The sequence below is a fragment of the Chelon labrosus genome, assembly GCF_963514085.1.
Source record: "Chelon labrosus genome assembly, chromosome: 12".
Taxonomy (NCBI): Eukaryota; Metazoa; Chordata; class Actinopteri; order Mugiliformes; family Mugilidae; genus Chelon; species Chelon labrosus.
In genome coordinates, this window is record NC_140345.1 from 14,237,717 (window position 1) to 14,258,651 (window position 20,935).

Sequence of the window (20,935 nt, forward strand, 5' to 3'; positions counted from 1 at the left end):
CTTATAAGTTATTTTGCTAACATACCAGTATATAAATTAACCCACAAGGGGCTTTTCACTATTGGCTTAAGTTAAAACATGTAAACACATAAAACCCACAGTTTATCTTCCGGAGAAATATTGAATCCAGTTTTGCATATATTCCCCCCCGTCTCAAAGTGCGTTCTTATCCGTGAGGTTTGCGAGGAAGTTTTTAAATCTGTTATCAAGACATCCGATTGAACTGTTACGCTCCTTTCAGACAGTGAAGAGGTTTTGATATTTAGGTTGACAATAGCATATGACATTGTTTATGATTTTTTTTTTTTTTTTTTACCGTTGTGTAATCGTGATGATTTTAATTTAACACTTTGTCTACTTGAACTGATGTCCACTAGGTGGAGTCGTCGGGTCAGCCTACAGGGCAGCGTGGGCTCATTTCATTGTTGTCAACAGGTGTAAACTGTCAGATGCTTTTCCTGCGTCACATGATTACAAACGTCGCTGTAGACATTCATCTATGAGTTTCATTGAAATCCCATGGATATATAGTTTAAAATAAACGTCTCTTTCCAAAAATACGTGAACTGAGTTTCTTCTCTGCGTTTGCCATCAAAATGTGTAATCTCATTTCTTATTTAACTGGAGCCTTAGAGAAAAGCAGAATAAGTAGGAATTGTTATACACTGTGTTATATTGAGCTGGTTTGCAAGCAATAATCGATGTACTAAGTATTGAACTACCTGCGCAGGTGCAAAAAAGGATTTGTGAGAGGTTGTTTTTTTTTTTCTAAAACTGGCTGACACTTTAAAACATTACAAAAGAGTTCAAATTAACACGTAAAAATATGTATACAGTATATCTTATTCCACAGGAATAAGTCAGTAATGGAATTGATCAATAATAATTAAAAAGAAGTCTTAAAAATAGCCGTTTAGAGCGCATTTGACATTGTGGACTGCAAGATTCTCCACAGTCCTCATTGGAGATTAACTCAGTTCGGCGCAGTCGCAAATACATCAGCTGAAAACGGGGTTTCTCAAAATGCACTCTTCATTTTCTCCCGCAGTGGAAGCCTTATTTTATCTTCAGCAGTGAGTCATTGTGCATTGCACTTAGCACTGGGCCAGACGATGAGATCTTAAGTGTGTATGCCAGTCCTCCAAGTGGTTCAGCATGTTGAGAGTCTGAAGCAGCTCTGGTTGGACAGGACCCATGGATACCGCAGATGAAAAACACTACAGCGAGTCTTCGACAAGAGCGCGTAGCCATGTCACCTGCAAAAAGAAAAGACAACAAATAAGGTGTTATTCCCCAAAGCAGGGGCGCTGCGATTGAGCCACGATACCACATCCTGCAGTGTGCTGTCGGTAGATCTGCGCAGCGTCACAGGCAGCTGGAGCTGCTGTTTACCTGATCTCTGGGTTGCGGTGACGTAGGACCTGAGACAGCAGCTCGGAGGTCTGTTGGAAGCAGCGACTCAGCTCATCCAGCTTCTGTTCCATGGAGAGGATACGCTGCTCCAGCTCCCTGTAAGAGTTATTCCAGTTGGCGCTGAGGTCGCACATGATCATCTGCATCTGTTGGAATCCGAAGTCGAGGAAAGAAAACACAAGCTGAGATCAATTTGGATACACGAATGCATACGTTACTGAATTCTCAGCACATTCTGATTATGTTGCTTGTTTGTCTGCATCTTACTGACTGATTTATACGCTGTTAGGCTGTGGATGTGGGATACTTTCAGGCCAACTCGCCGAGGCAGAGCTAAAACCGCTCCAGTGTTTCCAGCTTGTCACTAGATTTTGCAGCCCCTGATGTCAGACAGTAAGCTAGTAGCAGCAGCTCTTATTTTGTTTTTAGCCTGCTTCGCTTGCTATAAGGCCGTGACTCAGCTGCATTCAGGCGGCGAGAATGAACGGCATGTTTTGTTTACAGCACGCCTGTTAGACTGTGACTGATTGTAAAGTGACCGTGGCATGGTTTACTCATGGACACGGGGCTACACTTCCAATCTGACAGAAACTACGTTTATATATAAACAACTTATTACAAGTGTGCTTCTCATTTGGTAATGACTTTTATCTCAGCTTTGTCCCATGTGGAAAACATTTCTTGGGCGATGAGTTCTCAGAATTCAAATCTCATGATCCCCATTTCAGAGATTTCTTTATAAGGCGGCAGTCCGTGCGTCTGAACAGGTAGTGATGAAAAAGGACAAAAAATAAACTTGGATTTGAGCACATAGCTGTGATTTACCTTGGGGAGGTCCACCATCTCACTCACGTAATCCCTCAGTTTCCTTTGTTTGAGGCGCAAATGCCGAAATCTGTGCAGAAAAACAGGTTTGCTCAGTCACAGTCAAACACGGCCGCAGAATTTCCCAAATGCTCACGGCGAGGCACAGACAGGAAAACTGACACAAGTGCGGTCATTTACCAGTTTAAAATTATTCAACGGACAATAAAACGCCAATACGATGTTACTGTGTGTGAGGTTTAAATGCTCCAGTCTGAGTTCTGGGGTGCCCGTCTGCGGATGAAGCACGAGCAGTCCTGACAATCAAGTATTCCACTACTCAACGTGGAGGAGTCACGCTGAGTTTGTTAAGCAGCTATAAAACCTCGCTAGAAGCTTTTTTTTTTTTTTTTTTTTGACAAATAAACGTGGAAAAGATCTAAATTTAGTATCCTACATGGATGAACCCAATATTGCAATCAAGCACCCACTCTCTGAAGACTTGATGGTCTCATTACAATATACTGTTCTTACTCCCAGGTGTGGAGGTTCCTCCCTCTCATACTTTCCACAGTGTTTATTTATATTGGTTCTGCCCTGTTTAAAGCAGGAAGCACAACCCATCCACAGAGGCTAGCATACCCTCACACATGTAATGCTCCTGTCGGGATCATAGACCATACGATCCTTGTGGACTTCCTGTCTTGTGCAATCCACTTGCAAAAAGGCGGCGCCTCGTCATAACGTCCTCTTTCTCAAATGTCTCATAAAGGATGTAGAATATTTTGCGAATTAGGGCCGAACAGAGCTTCAATCGACGTATAACTTACAGAAAATGTGTCGTTTAATGTGTTATTTGCCGGCAAGAACTTCGCTTTTGGATTCTGCGCAAAATAAAAGGGTGGGACCTTGTTCACGCAGGGCTTGGCCACATAAAAGAAGCAAACAAATCTAATTGGTAATCTAAATTAGTCATTAAAATAGGTGACTCTGTGGTGCAGCATGTTGACACTAAGTTAATGACCCATAAAAAACACACGTAAGGCACATAAACCGCCACTCAATTACATCCCTCGCCCGGACTGAACCACACAGACTTCCCGCCTGAAGGCAAAAATTTTGTGATACAGTAACTCACACTCTGATGGCTTCCAGAAGGCACCTCTGGTGTCTTCGGTGCTCACCGCGGTTGCCCTTCGTCAGGTTGGTGCGGTGCAGCAGCCAGCATTCTCTTAGGACGTTAGCAGCGGCGTGGCGGATCTGGTAAAAGAGACATCGCTGATTAAACGTGGTGATTTCAGGAGCATCAAGATAAAGTTAATCTTTTAGACATTTTAGTACAGGAAATAAAAGCATGAGTCATCCAAGCCAGCTGATTAAATCCAGATAGCCGTTCCCTTTGATGCTGATTTCAGATAATAAGGAACAATTAGGTGTTATTTTCACAGAGAGCCTAATACACAAGAATTCGTACAAGAGGCCCAGCTCAAGTCGACCAAGATTTCTTCACTTTCTGCACTTTTCTCTTTGATTCTATTTGCGTCTGTTTGTCTTCCTGCCCGATCCACTGTAAGTGCCCCGTGATGATGTCAGTCTGGGCCTGTTGTGAGGGTTATTAATAGAGGTTGTCAGTGTGTGCATCCAGATGTCTTCCCTTGTTCCCATCCGTGTAAGTCTGCGCTGCACCAGAAAGCTCAGAAGGATGCACGCACGCACACACAAACCAAAACAACCACTACGAGCGTAAAGATGCACCTAGTGACAGGATGCAGCCACCAGGAGAAAGGAAATGGTTGTATCCTCCAAAGCAGTGTAACAGCTGCAGTCAGACCGAGCATGCAAAACAAACTGAAACTAGCAGTGTAGGGACTCGATCAGTCGTCACACATATCATATTCCTATGTATTCCTAGGACACTGGTACTGACATTGTTTCCCTTTATTTATGTTCCCAATAAAGCAAACACATAAGTAAGTAGGGTAACTCCTCTGCAAGCCACTTACACACACAAACACATGCGTAAGCTCAAACAGTTTCCTGCCCACCGCTGCACCGTCCTGAACTGACACAAGTTTCTTTCCTGACAGAGATAAGATTATTTCCTCTGTTTGACGCCTTGAAAAAGCTATAAAGAGGTTGGCAGGCCTCACCTCCCTCCTCTCTTTCTCACATCCCTATCCTGTTCTCTGGAATGTCTTTTTTAAGAAACAAAATTATTTTTTTATTATTATTTTTTTAAAGAATCAAAAACCATAACACACATGCAACGTGGAGAAAAAAAAAAAAAAAGTGACACATCCATCCTGTCTTTGTACGCTTTATTGTGTTTCTCGTTTTGTCCTGCCACGCTGCAGTAACATCCGGTGACGGGTCGACATTTACCGTCAATTCAGGACGGTTTATTTAATTATTTAGATTATCGGTTGTTATGCACACGCTGCAGAAATAAGAGGCACAATTTTCAGATTCTATCGCTCCTATTAGAGAACATTCAAATTTAATAATCCCACTACGACACCCGCATATTATACGTTAATTGCACTTTGTAACTCAGAGCTCTGTCTTTTCCGATGTCGGTAGCCTGGGGTGTTGTGCTTTATTAGGTTTTACTTTGAAACACCTAAGATGATTTTCCACATTAAGGTTCAATTATCTGACCTATGCTGAGCTGTTAATGTGTTGCTGAAGCAAAGTAGTTACAGCTCAATTCTTAATTAATAGTGAAAACTATTTCAAATAAATCCTCTGCAGAACCTAGCTGAATTCTGCTATACGGCGGTTCCCGATTTAATGATAAATACAAGTCGCATGCTTCACATAACTACCGCAGATTTTCTAAAGCATACTTAAGTGTGTTAGTTTTGTGTATTTTATTACTTTCTGGCAACGCAGCACAGACTTTTCAAATCATTCTGCACTTACAGCTGAAGTACCACGCAATGCTCCAGTGACTTTGACAACAACAAACACAGACATGGCGCTCATTTTGATGGATTATCTAACTAAAAACAAATCTCTGGGAGCTGATTTTCATACAGCAATGAAATCAGAAACCAATCGCTGGCTGGATGGTAGGAAATGTACATAGACATCTCCAACATTCCCACATTCTGAAACAGAGTAAACAGTAACATAAAAGATATTTGATTTGCGGTGAATGGGTATTGTCTGGGCAGTAACATGAGAGGTAACAGAAGGCCATACGTCCAAAATAAACTTTTCTGATAAAGGCAAATGGATGCAAAGAAAAGTCCATACCTTGAAGAGCGGGTATGTTTTTTTTTTTGTTATTACGCTGTCTTGTGATTTAAGTTTCATACCTGTTTGCTGGGGGAAAATGCATGTTCTTACCCTTTTAGAAATCTGGATGTCCAGCATGAAGAAGTGCACGTGTTTCTCTCCTTTGTTGAGTGCCAGCTTCTCTGTAACAATTGCCACCAGCATGGCGGTGCAGGCTACACCCTGAAACCAACACACACAGCCGTTAGCCTGGATTCTGGTGCATGTACCACCAGCTTGTCTTCTCAGCAGATTCTCAAGGATCGTTCAAGACTTATCCAGAATACCGAAACACACTGATTGTTTTTGCAGCCTGTTAGCATGGTAGGCCTGATTCTCAGCAGTGGGTTTTGTGTATTTAGCCCCTTCATTATCCCCAAAGGAAAACCTTAGTCAGAAAACTCTTCATGCCTCAAATGGTTTATAAATCAGAGTTATATTTAAAATAAATGTCCAATGCTTAAACAGGCCTCGAAGGCACAGAAATAGCTCGGGTTTCCTCTGAGAATAACCTTGTGCTGTTGCTGGACAGGGAACTACAGAATGATGGTGAATATTCAAATAGGCCCGTCCACATATTCACCAAGAATAAATAACAGGAGACACAGACAAACACACTGCACTGATGTCCACCGCCACATACGATGATAAAAGGTGATTATTTTTTTACCTGCTTTCCTCTTTTCAGCTTGCATGAAAGAGGGGGAGATAGAGAAAGAGAAAAATAGAGAGAAATAAGGAGACACAAAGACCAAGCATGAGCATAAGAAAGCCTCAGCCAAAGCGCTGAAAGATATATTTATTCTTCACTCCAACAGCCACAAAATATCTATCATTACATCGACTGCGGAACCTGGGAGGTACAAACTTTTTCCTTGGATCCATCCACACACAGTGATGGGAAGCAAACAGTGTTGTCAACCCCTGAGCACAGCTGCAAACTGAGTTATGGCTGGAGTGAAGCCGAAGTGCTGACCATGAAGGCTTTCAGCCATACTACAGGTGTGAGCATCGCCACAGCCACACGCTCCCAGAGCTGCCCTGATGGGAGTAGGAAATTTGTTTTTTTTCCAAACCATGGGCACAGGTTGGCACACCCTCCTGTTGTAGTGGTGCCAAAGGCAATAAACCACCTAAAAATGGATATGGTGGAAAGTTCTCCCTTTTAAGGGGGGAACTTATAAAAACAAGGGAGATGGAGAAAAAGGGAGGGAAAGATCGGGAAGACTGTTTTCCACTCTGTCACAGAGGTGTCTAAATCGGACTGGTGCCCGCATCCAGAGCCGCGGCGGTGACTCTTATCTGCTTGCACTGGAGGTCAAGGCAGCAGCAAAGTGTATTGAAAGTTTAAAACACACGGCCACTCCTCATTGTCTTGAGCTTACTGTTCAACTCTGCTCTTGATCTCAAGTGCCATGTCCTCATCCCTTCAACCTCACCACCGTTTTTCATATTTTGCCTGACCAAGGTGTAATATTAAATTGCTGTTAAAGAAAATGGACCAATTTCAAAAGGTTACATTTGCACTTATTCTCTTCTTTATACACACAAACATTTTTTAATTGCCTTCAGTCCTTTCCCTACTTTTTCTTTGGGACACTATTTCTTTCATGCTATGACATTAGAAACACGATTAGAGTACACTGTACGTTTCCCTCTCTATCTCTTCATGTGAGAGCCTGGCAGGACCATGATGGTACCAAGATGTAACCTGAAAAACCAGAGAGCCCCCTCTTGAGGGGTCAATTGCACCTCAGGCGACAAACACTGGGTGTTTCTCAATATGCTAACTTGTCTGTACGTGTGTTCTTGTGGACCTATGAAACATCATCATTCGCAGCCCGGGTTCGGTCCCAGTTCAAAGTAAATACGCACTGTACCCGGATGCGCTCTTGGCCCTCCACTTTACTGAGGTAACTTAGGACAGTCAGCAATCTCAGAATACATTTCACAGGCGCCATCAAGTAAGCTGCTGTTTCCCTCCTCCTACAGAGTCAGTACTTCAGAGTCAAATTTCAAACTACCAGATACGCAAGTCTGAAGTTTGTGTGCTTGGTATTGATAAACATCCACTTTGTAAGGTCATGACATGGCATGCGCCAACGTGTGCATGTCACACACCCACTTCAAGCGAACAACCTCAGGCAAATGCACGTAACAGCCATTTCCACCCAAACAAAACACAATTCCAATGCCAAGCAACTAAATTAGCACGTAGCAGTAAAGGCGATAACGTGCTAAAGCCCATAAAGTTGACGCTAGTGATCATATGAAAATTACACTACTATAAAGTTTACTTTATAAATATCTATTTTCTTTATAACCACTCCTTAGTTATTTAGTTATTTTTACTTTATTTTGTGTTAAGAATTTAAAAGATGATTTGTTTATTCGGTTTCTTTGTTTTGTGAATATTGTTTTTGTGCATATGAAGGTTTACTCAGATTTTATTCTCACCACCAGGTTTTTATATTGTGTCGTTTTTTGGCAATGTGTTAATTTTTCTTTCTCCCTCTTGACAGGTGCTGTGGGCTCTGGCAGGCAGCAGTTCACCCCTCTGATGGTGGGTTTGTTCGCACTTATTTGTGTGGTTTGCAGTGTCACAGATGATTTGGTGGTGGACACCGTTTCCTGCTGCCGTGGTAAGCCTCAGTCCCGTCTGTATTCCCTTTGAGTTTCCCTTTGAGTTAATGCTAGTTTTGTATAAGTCCTGGTGGTTGATATTTTAACTGTTATATGTCTTTTTGTGTATTTTGCTTTGAATAAATCATTTAAGTGAACACGTCTCTGGCCCAGTGGAAATTTCCGTCGAACCTGTGTCCTTGAAAGTGAAATACAACTTTAATCGTTCTAATTTCCTGGGGGTGAAATTTCCCTGGGTGGCCTTGTCGCAACCAACCATCCCACCGCCCTGCCATTATCTGTACCAAGACTGAAAGTGAAGCAGAGAGATTTCAGATTGTTCAGTAGAGGCCTATTTTGGCGCTCTGGCACGTTGTGGCACAATTAGGTACAATCTGTACCTATCCCAGCTGACATTGGGCAAGAGGCGGATACACCCTGGACAGATTGCCAGTCTATCGCAGGGCTAACATAGAAAGACAAACAACCATTCATACCTACAACAAATTTAAAATCACCAATTAACGTAACCGGCATGTCTTGTGAATGTGGGAAGCAGCCAGAGCACCCAGAGAAAAAACACCCAACATGCAAACTTCGGACCCAGAACCTTCTTGCTGTGAGGTGCCTTGCTGCTGCCCTGACCTGAACCCAACTGTCTCCTTACGAAACGGGAAAAGTTTAATAGGAAAATGGGCGTTGTTTCAGTGAAGCAGAAGGGAATGAAAGGAGGATATGCTGCAGTTTTCAACAGAATTTGGAACAAGTCACAAGACAACAAAACAACAAGACAACAAGACAACAACAACAAGACAACAAAAGACACAATAGAAAAAAAAAACAGCATAAAGTATGACTAGTTGAAAAGAACAGCATCTTGTTTTTCTGTGTTATCACGCTGGTTGTGCACTCTAGGGTGTGAGGTGTTTTGGTTAGGTTTGGTTACAGACACAGACACCGTTGTGCTTATTCAATCATTAAATGTCTTTTGTTCAAAAGCCACAACTGCCGTGACAGTTAAATGATTTCATGGGAAGAAGCCAAAACAACTACCGGAACGCTTCAACGAGTATTGTGGGATTTACAGATTGCAGCATTCACACAACTGGACGGCATTTATTTTAAAACCCCGTTTTTTTCATAACGACTCTTCATTCTCTTACAGATTACTTATACGTTTTCTGAACAAGCAAATTAACCAAGTTACCATGACTCCAGTGAAGAGACACACCACCTTGCCACAGCTGGTGTTGGGTGCCACATCGCCGTAGCCCACTGTGAGGAAAGTGATGGCTATGAGCCACAGAGCTGTATCCATGTGGCCTGTTGATGCTTGGGCCTGCCTGCAGGGAGAAAGAGAGAGGGCAGGTCTGAGACTGTGTCTTAATGAAATACACCAGTCAGCCATAACATCCTAATATTGTGTACATCTCCCTTGTGTCTCCAAAACAGTTGTGAGTCATCAGAGAATGGACATGGGCCTTCTGAGGGTGTCCTGTGGTGTCTGGCTACAGGATGTTGTTAGTGGGGGCCTTTGGGTCCTATGGGTTGGGGGGCGGGGCCTCTGTGGATTAGACTTGTTCCAATGCATCCCAAAGATATTTGATCGGTTTGGGATCTAGGGAATTTGGAGGCCAGGTCAACACCTTGGGTGTGTGCCTGTGTCAGGCTGCATCCTGCTGGGGATGGCTGCTATTAATTCATTATCAATCCACTGACTATGTGGAGACCTTGTTCATAAATGTGACACAAAATGGGTTATCATGGTACATGCATTTTTACACTGCATTATCAGTTTTGTAAATATCTTAATAAAGTTTTTTTAAATATGAGTTAATTGAAAAACAGGTGGAAATATTAAATTTCATGGATGCAGAAATGTAGAAACATACCCAATACTGCCATGAAACTTTGCTGCTCATTAACTTGCAACACTGGCCACAATGAGTCAAGATAAGCAATAATGTTCAGGTTTTATACCGTTGTATAAGAAGCATGACAAAATCTCTGGCACATTTTTCTGATGTGCTTATCTATAGTTTAGCACAATCGTTTTACCGAGGAACCTCTTACATTTATCACTTACATTTACTTATCACATCTTATCTTGATACAATAAAGCGCTAACCTGGTGCCTAATCTAATTGATTTAGTATTTGTGGAATCCATCACTTTATGGTTTTAGCACAGTGAGTTTAGTTAGTTTGATAAAGGTGAGGTCTGCTAATCAAACGGTGGAGTCACTGCTGATGTTTTACAGTTCTTAGGTATTAAGGAAGTCTGCCCCAGTGTAAGCTTATAAATATTATAAAGCTCAAGTCCAATGTACACTTGGCAGTAACATCACAAAATAGATAATCCAGTGTGTGAGCATCCATCTGTCTCCGGATATAGACGTAATTAGTACAGAAAAATTAGGGGAGAAACATTTCAGTGTTGGTCTTATCAGCCATTCAGTCATTAGCTATTTCATTGCTTACGACAGATCAAAATATACACGACTGAGATGGTAAACTGAAGGAAAACCTCCCATTAAGGTTCAAATGAACAAATGACTTCACACTGTTCCAACAGATCAGGCTGAAGTTTATTTGGCTCTCACTGGAACGGCGTGTATTTATGAGAGAAGTGTGAGGTATGATTATAGTCTGTGTGTATGAGTGTGTGTATTAGTACTATGAAATACCCCTGAACATTTTTGTCCTCAACTGAAAGAAAAATATAAACTCACCTAATTTAGTTTGACTTTAAGTAAATGTTTTATTTGACTGTTCACATATGCACTCACTCCAGGATAAAGGAATGTAGTTAAAGGTCATTTTGATAAAAGACGGAGAAAATGTGAATGTGTGAAGACTGAAGGTGAACACCGTGGAAAGCAAACATACGGGGCTTCTTTCACAGTTCCATTTTCCTACATGTTGAGCAAGGCCAGCGCCAAGCAAATATGGCACTCTGGTATGTCAAAGAAACATTACCGTACAAGCAAATTTCAGCTTTTACACACACATTCGCTCCAGTATACTGTCCTTACAAAAATATACCCAAGTGGTGTATGTTTCTGTTCAATATTTTGGGCAAAATATGATCACCTGCAAAGAGTCAGGTGTGAGTCGATAGATGTTTAGCTTAGTTTAGCAGTGAGGCTGGGAGAAGCAGCTAGCCTAGGTCTGTTTAAAGATAAAAAAAAAAAACGTGCCCAAAGGCTGACAAAACCAGCTGGTTCCAGTTTTAATGCTAAGATAAGCTAATCGTCTGCAAGCTGCACAGTAAATGCTACTTGACATATAGAGGTAGCTACACATAAGTTTGTAGCCAGTCTGTTTTCTTGTCAGTTCAGAAAATATATGAAAAGATTTTTAAAGGAGCCGTGTGTAAGATTTAGTGGGATTATCTGAAAAACATTCAGTTTCATAATTATGTTTTTGCTAGTTTCTGGTCACCTCAACCTTTCGAATACGGTCGTGTTTACCGTATCCTCAACAAAATTCCATATTAATGTCCGACTGTTGTGGTATTCAGAAGAAATTTTTGGACACAAAAATGTGAGCATGTGATCACAGCACGGAGGTCGTGGACACAAAATGCTCGCCGTTCAAGTTCGTTGTCCGTTAGCTGTCGGCATCTTGAAGCTACCAAGGCCAACAAGTTATCAGGCTAACGAGCAGGTAGGGCAATGCGGGAAATGCAACTGAAAAGATGATCATATGCACTCCTCCCTTGGACTTGGAAAACAATAGACCATTTGATAACACCATAAGGCATTCAAATGTAGCAGCAGGCGCCTGTTGTCCTGCGGCGCCATGTTTCCACAGTCTGCATGGGTCAAAGCAAACACTGGCTATCAGGAGGGCGTTTTGCATTTTTGTGTTAAGGCGCCAACCACCTTAGGTTCTCCTAGATACTTGGCAAGAGAAGTGAAGCAGGGGTGTTCACTTAGTTGCAGTCTGTCAACATCATCTTTAAATACCACTTAATCCTAAACACTTGTCCTTAAATGCAATAGAATTTGGTTTGACTGAAGGTTATCGATGGATAATATAGTCAGTAGTCCAAATTTCTAAAGTATGTGGGTTTTGTGTTGACTTGTTTGTTCATATTTGATATTTTTTTTACTAAGTAAAATCTTTATTCTTCACTGAGATCATGCTTTATATGGCCACTCCATTTGTATTGATTACACGCATGCAGTTTTTCACCCTACCTCTCACAGAGAGTAAGCATCCAGGACGCGGTGAGCCAGAAGAAAAGGATGAAGACTAGCAGCGTGCGGGCCGGGTGTTTGTTCATCAGTACCTTGAGAACAAAGCGAAAGGTGAAGTTGATATTGTTGAGTGAGCCTATGCTCCTGTAGGAGGCGCTCAGCAGCACTTTGCTGTGCAGCAGGATGGCCCGGTGCACCAAGTACAAGCGGAGGAACATGAGCACTGACAACAGCAGCTCCATGTTCAGCAGGTCCTCGCCGTGGTGGTTGGAAACACAGAGTGGGGCTGAGTAAGAGGTGTTGACCTGGAGGCCCACCTCCCAGTAGGATCCAACAGGATGGATGACACAGACCAAGAGCTCCAGGGTGATCACAAGAACCCTGCGCCTGGTCATGGCAATGCGCCAGTCCACCTGGTTGTGGTCAATGATGAAGAGCTAAAAGATGAAGGAGTGAAAGAGGAGGAAATGAGAAAATGGTAAAAACAGTATGTTAGTAACTAAAACAGTATCTTAATGTTTAGAGATTGGATCCATCCTCCATAATTTCTTTACTGAAACTTTAACCTCACATAAAACAATTTATATTTTTACACTGGCTCCAATTCCCTTGTCATTCTCTATGGGTTAACAACATTAGCTAAGTGCTAATGCTTTGTGACACCTGTTGGTGTGTTTTAAATGAAATAACCATTAATTCTGTTTTGGAAAACCCGTTTCACTATTGTATCCAGTGTTTTTACAGGGCCACACGTATAAGCCGTGTATACTTAAAAAGAGCGGTGTGCTGATTTGCAGGGACCCGGGCTTTTGTGCGGTAAACAAGCAGAAACCATTTAAATGGAAATATGCGCTCTGCAGTACACCATATCGAAAAGGGGCCAAGAAAAGGAAACCGTTTTTAATCTCTGCAGACGAGCAGAAATCTGAGAGATAAACGTGCATGTTGACACACGAGGAAGTAAGAATGTGTTCAACCCATCGATATATACGGCCTTATCAATCCTCAGTTTGAAGAAAGCCAATTGAGAGACATTTTTCTTCTTTCTTACTACATTTATGGACACCTTTTTGTTAGTGGTTGAGACATTTCAATGCATTTTGTCACCCCTGGCACTAAAGTATTAAATCAACATCAGGCATCGCAGCACACTGTCCCAGTTTTAGTCTCCACCCTAAACCTGCCCTTCCTTATCTCCTTAACACACTTGGACTGAACGCCTCTTGTATCAGACACACATGACTCACAACAAAACTAAAACCACCCTAGGTGAGAATACAAACCGAGTGCCCCGAGCAGCACAGTAACAGAAACAGGGAGTCCTGAAAAGCTGTTCAGTTGACCAGTGTTTTCTAAACCTATTGTTCGCACTGCACGTTACTGAACACGCATGCTGTGAGAACTGTGCACACTGTTTAACTTTAACCAAATCCCTTCATGTATATCCAGTTCACACACAACGGCAGCGGGCCATGCGCGCTGGAAAAACATCACAGCTACAATATCGTGCATGTCTTTGTGGGCTGAGGCTTTGGTCCAGGTTTTTTTTTTTTTTTTTTTTTACACATACAGCAAATGCAACACACATAATCAGTGTTGAGGCTACCATCAGTGGACCGAGAGCTCCTTCTAAAACAAACAGCCTCGAGTGTCTGTAACAAAGTACAACTCTAAGTTAATTTGGAACATACTACATTGGCAGAAAATGTGATGCACAATAGCACGTGAAGTTCAACAATGCCCAATACACATGCTCTGATTTGGACACTCTCCGCATCTCTGTAAGACTGTGAATTAAAGGGGAAAAGGTAAACTCACCCTGATGTCCTTATAATGGAAAGCGATAATGAGGATCAGGAGGCACCCAGTGGACAGGCTGATGGAACAGTTGATGATTAAGGCGATTTTTGAGCCCTGGGAAGAAAAACGAACATCGAGATAAAGCATGAAACGAAGGTTTTCTGTTATAGCTAAAAAGTTTCTTTCCATTAATGTACTTTGTTATCAAGATTTTATAAATTGCTCCTAATCTGAATAGCTTCTTACTTAGTCACTGACAAGGTTGAAAAGAGGATACAACATACACAAATCATTCATTCATTCATTCATCTTCTGTAACTGCTTATTCCTGTTAAGGGTTGCAGGGTGGCTGGAGCCTATCCCAACTGTCATCAGGCGAGAGGCGGGGTACACCCTGGACAGGTCGCCAGTCTATCGCAGGGCTAACACAGAGAGACAGACAACCATTCACACTCACGCACACCTACGGCCAATTTGGAATCACCAATTAACCTAATGAGCATGTCTATGGAGGGTGGGAGGAAGCCGGAGTACCCGGAGAGAACCCACGCAGACACAGGGAGAACATGCAAACTCCACACAGAAAGGACCCAGGCTTATTGTGTTGTTATTTAATAATTTTTTTGGGAATAAAAGTTCTTAACAAACAGAGACTTCACTGTTTGGTCAACGCTGGCTTTTGGTCATCTACAATGACTGTTTTCTCCAACGAAGTGGGGACAGACCACCTGCTGGACTGCAACAAGAACTAGATCCCCCACTAGCTTCCCACTCGAGCGCCCGAAACTAACATTAATATGTCTTCATTTTTTCCGACTAAACTGGTACAAATTTTGATTAGTGTAAAAAGAAGATGTAGTGCTACAAAGTTTGATGGTTACTTTCATTTTCATCCTTCATTTTCTGACATTTCCCAGATTCAACAGTCATTGGTTAACTGAAAAAGGAGTTGATGGATTAATCAATAATCACAATCATACAGTATATATTAAGGCTCATAAAATGCATGCATGCATGCATTTTATGCAAAATGTCTATGAAAATATGCTTCTCCACTTTCTGTCTTTGAGAGTGTTTTCTGCAATGATAACCCATCAACCCATTCCACGGGACTTACCAAAAGTCTATTATCCATCTTTTATTTATGATAAACGTTTGTCAGGGGTTCCTTTTGCATGTGAGAGGACTTAGAATAGCTTTAATGGATTATAAAAGTATAATTGTAAGCGACTAATTCTTGCCTTTCCAAAAGAAGCTTCATTAGAAATTTGCAGTAATTCAGCCTAATGAAAGAGGGATTACCTATTATATAATGAACTCCAGAAAAAGTGCGTAAAAAGCCACTCACTTACATTGAGTGTGCTTGTAATTAAATACTTTCCATTCCAGGAAATGGACAGCTGGAGACGCAGCATGATGGTTCGCTCCATCAGAGGAGCTGAGATGGTTTCATAAACCGAATCAAGAACTAATCACAGGCCTCCGCCATACACAGGTTAAAGAGCACCTTTATCCATGATTCATGCACCTCGGTGCAAGTGATGCAACGTCAGTGGAAGTTTTTAACGGGGAGTGCAGTTTAATGTGGTTTACAGTTAAAAAGATAATTACAAACTTTCAAACTCGAGGAAACTTGAGCGTGTAGGTGGTATGGTGTGACGTCCGTTGGCAAGGTACATTGTTTTCCACAGTTTCTCCCGTAGCATCCACATCATGTCTGTGTTTCATCCAGGACTAATTAGAAGACCCCACAAAAGCTCAACATTTCACCACACACCATAACACAGAGTTCAACAACATGTCTCTTGCTGAGTTTCTAAAATAGTTTTTGTAACATTTTCCTGTTGGAAATAGTCATTTCAAACCTAGTGAACCTAATTTGGGTTAACCGTAACGCGGATTGTTTCTCATAGTCTTGGACAGACAGCAAGTGACTGTCACCAGAACAGGCCGCCCAAGGCTTAGCAAATAAATTAAAAATTAAAATATCAAATTCAGTGAAAAAGAAAGCAGTCTGATTTGTATATTCTGTGATAAATAAACACTTTTCAAAAGCAATAATATATAGACATATTAAGTTTTCTAATTTGCTTTGTTAGCCAGTCATGTAGATTCTCTGTTAAAAAAAAAAATATTAAAAACAGGCTTACAAAATAGTGTCCTATAAGGTCACTGTAGCAATGCAGTCACAGATGGTGGAACAAGATTTAAGTTTAGTAAGTAACAAACAAAACTTTTCAAAATGACCACATAAATCTGTGTTGGAACTATGCAATCACTGCTGGGTGTTACGCCTACTGTACATTTCGCGGAATGTACTGAATATTACAGAGACAGAGACCCTCAAACAGCCCGCAATCGCTTTGTGTTGGTTTTCATTACGAGGAGCCAGCACAGCACCTAACTCTGACACTTCCTGCTCTCTTCTTAAAGATGTGTTTCTGCAAAATCTCCCAGATAACATATGCGTGTGTTCTACATTTGGTGGTCACAGGCCCAGTATCTGCAAAGGCAACAGTTTTAGTTGTGGGTTTTGTCTTGTTTATTTGACCTAACTGGCTCCTTTGTAATGACGGGTCAGGTACAGCAAACATGGCATACTTATTGTCTCATCTTTCCCCATTTGCATGTGGGTCACACACTGTATTATAGGTAAGCTAGATTTCAATGTGTGGGTGTGCTGCAACTGTATTGCACCATCTTGTAAAAAAAAAAAAAAAAAAGAAAAAAAAGAAAGCCAACTCATGACCTACTTTAAAAAGAATGTGGGAAACAGCAATTGAGGAAGTTTGTAATAATTATTTTTAATAATTATTTTTACTTTTACTGTTATTTTTATTTAGAATATGACTACACTGCTGCATGGATACGTGGGTGATCATGTGGTTAAAGCTATGTTTCCAAGAATTTCCACTACATTATTTGAGCTTGATGTTCTAAGATGATTAAAAATTATTTAAAATAGAAGATGAAACCACCTAGACAGCGGAATAATTTGGGCACAATTTGCTTTTACGACTATGCAAAGCAAAGGCTAGTGAGAGATGCTGTATCGTACATTTTATGGAGGGATGTTAAAAAAAATATTGACTGTCTGATCAAAGGATGTGTCTTTGTTGGGACAACAATGTCCGTACTTGTGTTCTGTCTAACCAATCAATCCCTGACATTTCTCAGAGAAATGAATGTGTCAGGATGAGGCATCCTGCAGTTTTCCAGCAAAAGAGACTGTCTGAATAATATATTAGAAAGATTGTGACTTTGTTGTTCCTAGGTTGTGCATTTGTGTCTTTGGTTGGAAAACCAAGTGATTAAACAGTATGTCATACAACATATGACAGGATTGTTGTAGTTTTAGCTGCCTCATTGGCCAGATATTTCTGAGTAAATGTAAAATTTGCTAAGGCTGAATTTGTCAGCTTTTCTTTTCGGACTGCAAACCTGCAGTCTTGGAATCACACACGACTGAGTCTTTAGAGCTCATCAAAAGCGGACACCGTGCTCAGCCTTCCAGCCGTATAGTATATTGCTTTTAAATGTAAAGAAACGTTGCGGAAGTGTTGCCGAAAAGATGACCTGAGGTCACTTCCAGGTCAAAGTGCATACTCCTGGCCTTAGCACATTAAATTCAAGACATAGAGACTTTCAGACTGGCCATACAAACACTATAATTATACACTAAATGATGTGGAAAGATAGCCTGAAGTGCTGTTAACAATCTCGCTGTAGGGGAAGAAGTGAAATGTGGAAAAACGTTCCCTAAATAGCCCTGTTTTCGTGCATAAACATGAAAAGGTATGCTTAGCAATAACCGGTGTAGACTGTTGATAGTTTTGATAGGGCAGCACCAAAATATGCTGCAACGCACTTAAAAAGTCCTTAAAAAATTATAATTGCAATGCTGGAGTTCACCTCCAGACGCCGCAAAGATGCTGCATTTTGTTGAAATAGCCCTTAGGTGACCAAAAGCCATACGAGTCCACAGGTCACAACTCACACTCATGACTCGGAGATCCTGTGAATGAATACAGGCCTTAATTATACAAGCTACGGTTAAATCAGCAGTGCAGCCTCTCCAAAATAATATACTTTTACTGCAGCGGGGAACGCTTTTCCAGTGCATCAGCATTTCCATGGCACCAAAGCTGATGCCTGTTGTTAGGAATGGTCTGACAACACCTGTTCTTGGTTCATATTTGTAAACTGGAATAGAGAACTCATATTCGCGCCAGTACTGTTAATTTCTCTGCGATATTTCTCAATCTCTCCGAATGCATCACGCATATTGTAGGCAACATTTCCGCCGGTTTGGAGTGTAGCTGATGTGTGTTAGAAATGCGGGGCTCTCTGACACTGTAATCAATCACTGGCTTCACAGCATGGAGGTGGTCTGATGTTTTGCGGCACGCATGAGAACTTTTTTCCATATGTGGAACTGGCGTGTGCTGTAGGAAGCCAGGGGGAGTTAATAATTTGTTGATTGTGTGGCCTGGCATTGTTATCCACTGAGATCTGCATGTTAATGTCATGAGGCTGCTGTGCTACCAAATAGTGTGTCTGGAAATGGACTAACTAATCAGAAGGTCAGGGAGGTTCAAAGCCCAGGTGCAGATTCTGCAGCGTGGGGTTTGTGTTGTCTGCTAATCAAGAAAGTTGTCATGACAACAAATATGGCCAGTGGCTGTGGGGGTTTTTTCAACACAGATCGCAGCCAAACACTGAAATGGTCAATTAAAAAAAAAAAAAAAGAAAGAAACCACAAGTTAATACAAAAACATTGAAGTAAAAACTATTTTGAGCATGAGCTAGAGAAGAGATGAGATGCAGCAGAGCACGTGTTATCAAGCTTTAGTTTGGATAATGAGGAATAAAATGTCTTGACTCGCTGACAGTGACAGAGCTGAGAGAGTGGTAGAGTGACAGAGCTGACAGCAGAAAAGGAAATGTAATAAGTGTTAAAGGTGTGCTGCTGTTTGCACTGTTCTAACATTGAAGATGGAAATAATTAAACTAGCACGCGGAAAAGAGCTATATGTCACATGAAGTCACATGAGTGACTGACATACACACACAGAATGCTGTATGATGAAAACAGAAACGGGGCACTTCGTGCAAGGATAGCTTTGGGTTAAGTGTCACAGTTTAAAAAGTTCCATCCTATTTGATTTGATTATGCAGCAAACATCACTGGTCAAGACGTTAGTGTGGTTAATTTTTTTTAAACCTACCGGTTTATAAACATAGGGACATATTTCAGCGTGGATTATCATGAGTAGGATCCCCAGCAGAGCAGTGCCCAGAGCCAGCGCGCAAAGGCGCTTTTTATCCTCTAACAAAAACTTTCTGTCTCGCAGTCTGTAGAGGTCGTCTCCCTCCATGTGAGTTGTCCGCTTCCCGGGAAGCGACAGTGGAACGGACACTTCTGCCGAATCCGCGCAGTTTCGATTGATCAAGCCATCGCAATTTCCACCATCCGCTTTGGAATTGCCATGCAGGCTGCGGTTTGTCATCTCCATCTCCAGAGCGCACATGAGACGTCCGACTGCCGCTCTCTCCCCGTCGTCGCTCTCCGAAGGTCCGTGATTTGCCCGTCCGGTCTCCCCTTTGCTTTTCTCCCGAGCTGGGGAAGGCATAGTCCGCTGGGAGAGTTGTGTGCCGGACTCTTCTCTCGTTTGTTGCTCATCGAAGTAGCGAATTCACCAGAACAGTTTGCCTACACTCTCACACTCCATCGAGCCGGCGCGGCGTGGTTATGCGCACTTACTCCATATGCACTCTGCATCGGGCTATGCGCGCTTATTTGCATGGCTTATTATTTTAGGAGTGTGCGTCAGTCAGCCACAAATGAATTCTGTGTACGCAGAGTGCATGTGGGCGCGCGCGTGTGCCGTCATGTGCGCGATGCGCTCTCAAGGAATTACAACGCCTCTTTGCATTAAAGCAGAGGGAGCTGGTTGCGGGCTCACTGAAGCAAATGTTAGCTAGTGTTCGTCTTCCTTTCATCTGGATAACAACTGATCACACTGGGTGCTATAGGCGAAAAAAACTTTGAAGACCACGTGTTATCAGAAAAAAACGGTGTGTTTTAGTTGATCAGGGGACAAGCCACGCGATTACCAGCCTTCTTTTAATGAACAAAAATACGTAGATCCTAATAAACTGTCTAGGCACCAGACGGTTTTACTTTATTTTTTTTTGTGCGCACTGTAACAGTGGTGCGCACGGGTTCCACTACAGCTGCAGAGTGACATCGCGTGGATGAAAACCTTCACCCTCTTGACTTGTTGCTGCATTCAAAACACTCGTCAAGGTCCGCCAAGATTGCCAATGACTCATGGCTGTCCCGTAACGTGGCCACTTTACTGCTCATTGGTGCACGTCCCATCTGCGACAGCCATCTTATCCTGTGTTCATGACAATCCCTGCCGAACTTTCACCCCATGCAAATTAATTCTGAGGGTAGGTCCTTAAAAACAAACAAAAAGTGAGTCACACCACTCTTCCCTCATCCTTTCTACTGGTATGTTTGGAGGAGGAACAGCGTCAAGACCTTGGACTAAATGACGCACCCAGTACTCAGGAGTAGCTGCTTCCGCTGCAGCATCCTGCTGACCCTCCTCACACTTGTGTGACAGGATGAGTTTAAGTGCGCTTCCGCCTGACAGGTGTTTCAGGTCAAAATATTTTCCAAGACAGACAACACTTAAAGGGGAACTACTGTTTTTTACAACCTGGACCTTATTTCTGGCATAAAACATGATCGTTTACTCACCCATAACATTTGTGTCATTTGTGGTCGTTCGGGAGATGTTT

The 20,935-nt window shown here is 42.0% G+C and overlaps 1 protein-coding gene across 2 annotated transcripts; it reads right to left on the reverse strand.

The window, feature by feature from the left end:
* Positions 1-1,118: 1,118 nt before the first annotated feature.
* Positions 1,119-20,786, reverse strand: kcnn4 (potassium intermediate/small conductance calcium-activated channel, subfamily N, member 4). 2 transcript variants are annotated; one of them, XM_084557632.1, is made up of 9 exons: positions 19,351-20,786; positions 14,141-14,236; positions 12,323-12,759; positions 9,326-9,461; positions 5,569-5,679; positions 3,356-3,477; positions 2,239-2,308; positions 1,393-1,559; positions 1,119-1,256 (listed from the first exon to the last, which is right to left on the reverse strand). In XM_084557632.1, the coding sequence occupies exons 1-9, from the start codon at positions 19,753-19,755 to the stop codon at positions 1,253-1,255; spliced, it is 1,548 nt and encodes a 515-aa protein (XP_084413758.1). In that variant the 5' UTR covers positions 19,756-20,786; the 3' UTR covers positions 1,119-1,252. The 2 variants fall into 2 exon arrangements, with proteins under 2 accessions (XP_084413758.1, XP_084413759.1); XM_084557633.1 differs by lacking the exons at positions 1,119-1,256; positions 2,239-2,308 and having other exon boundaries at positions 1,441-1,559.
* Between the last annotated feature and the right edge of the window lie 149 nt (positions 20,787-20,935).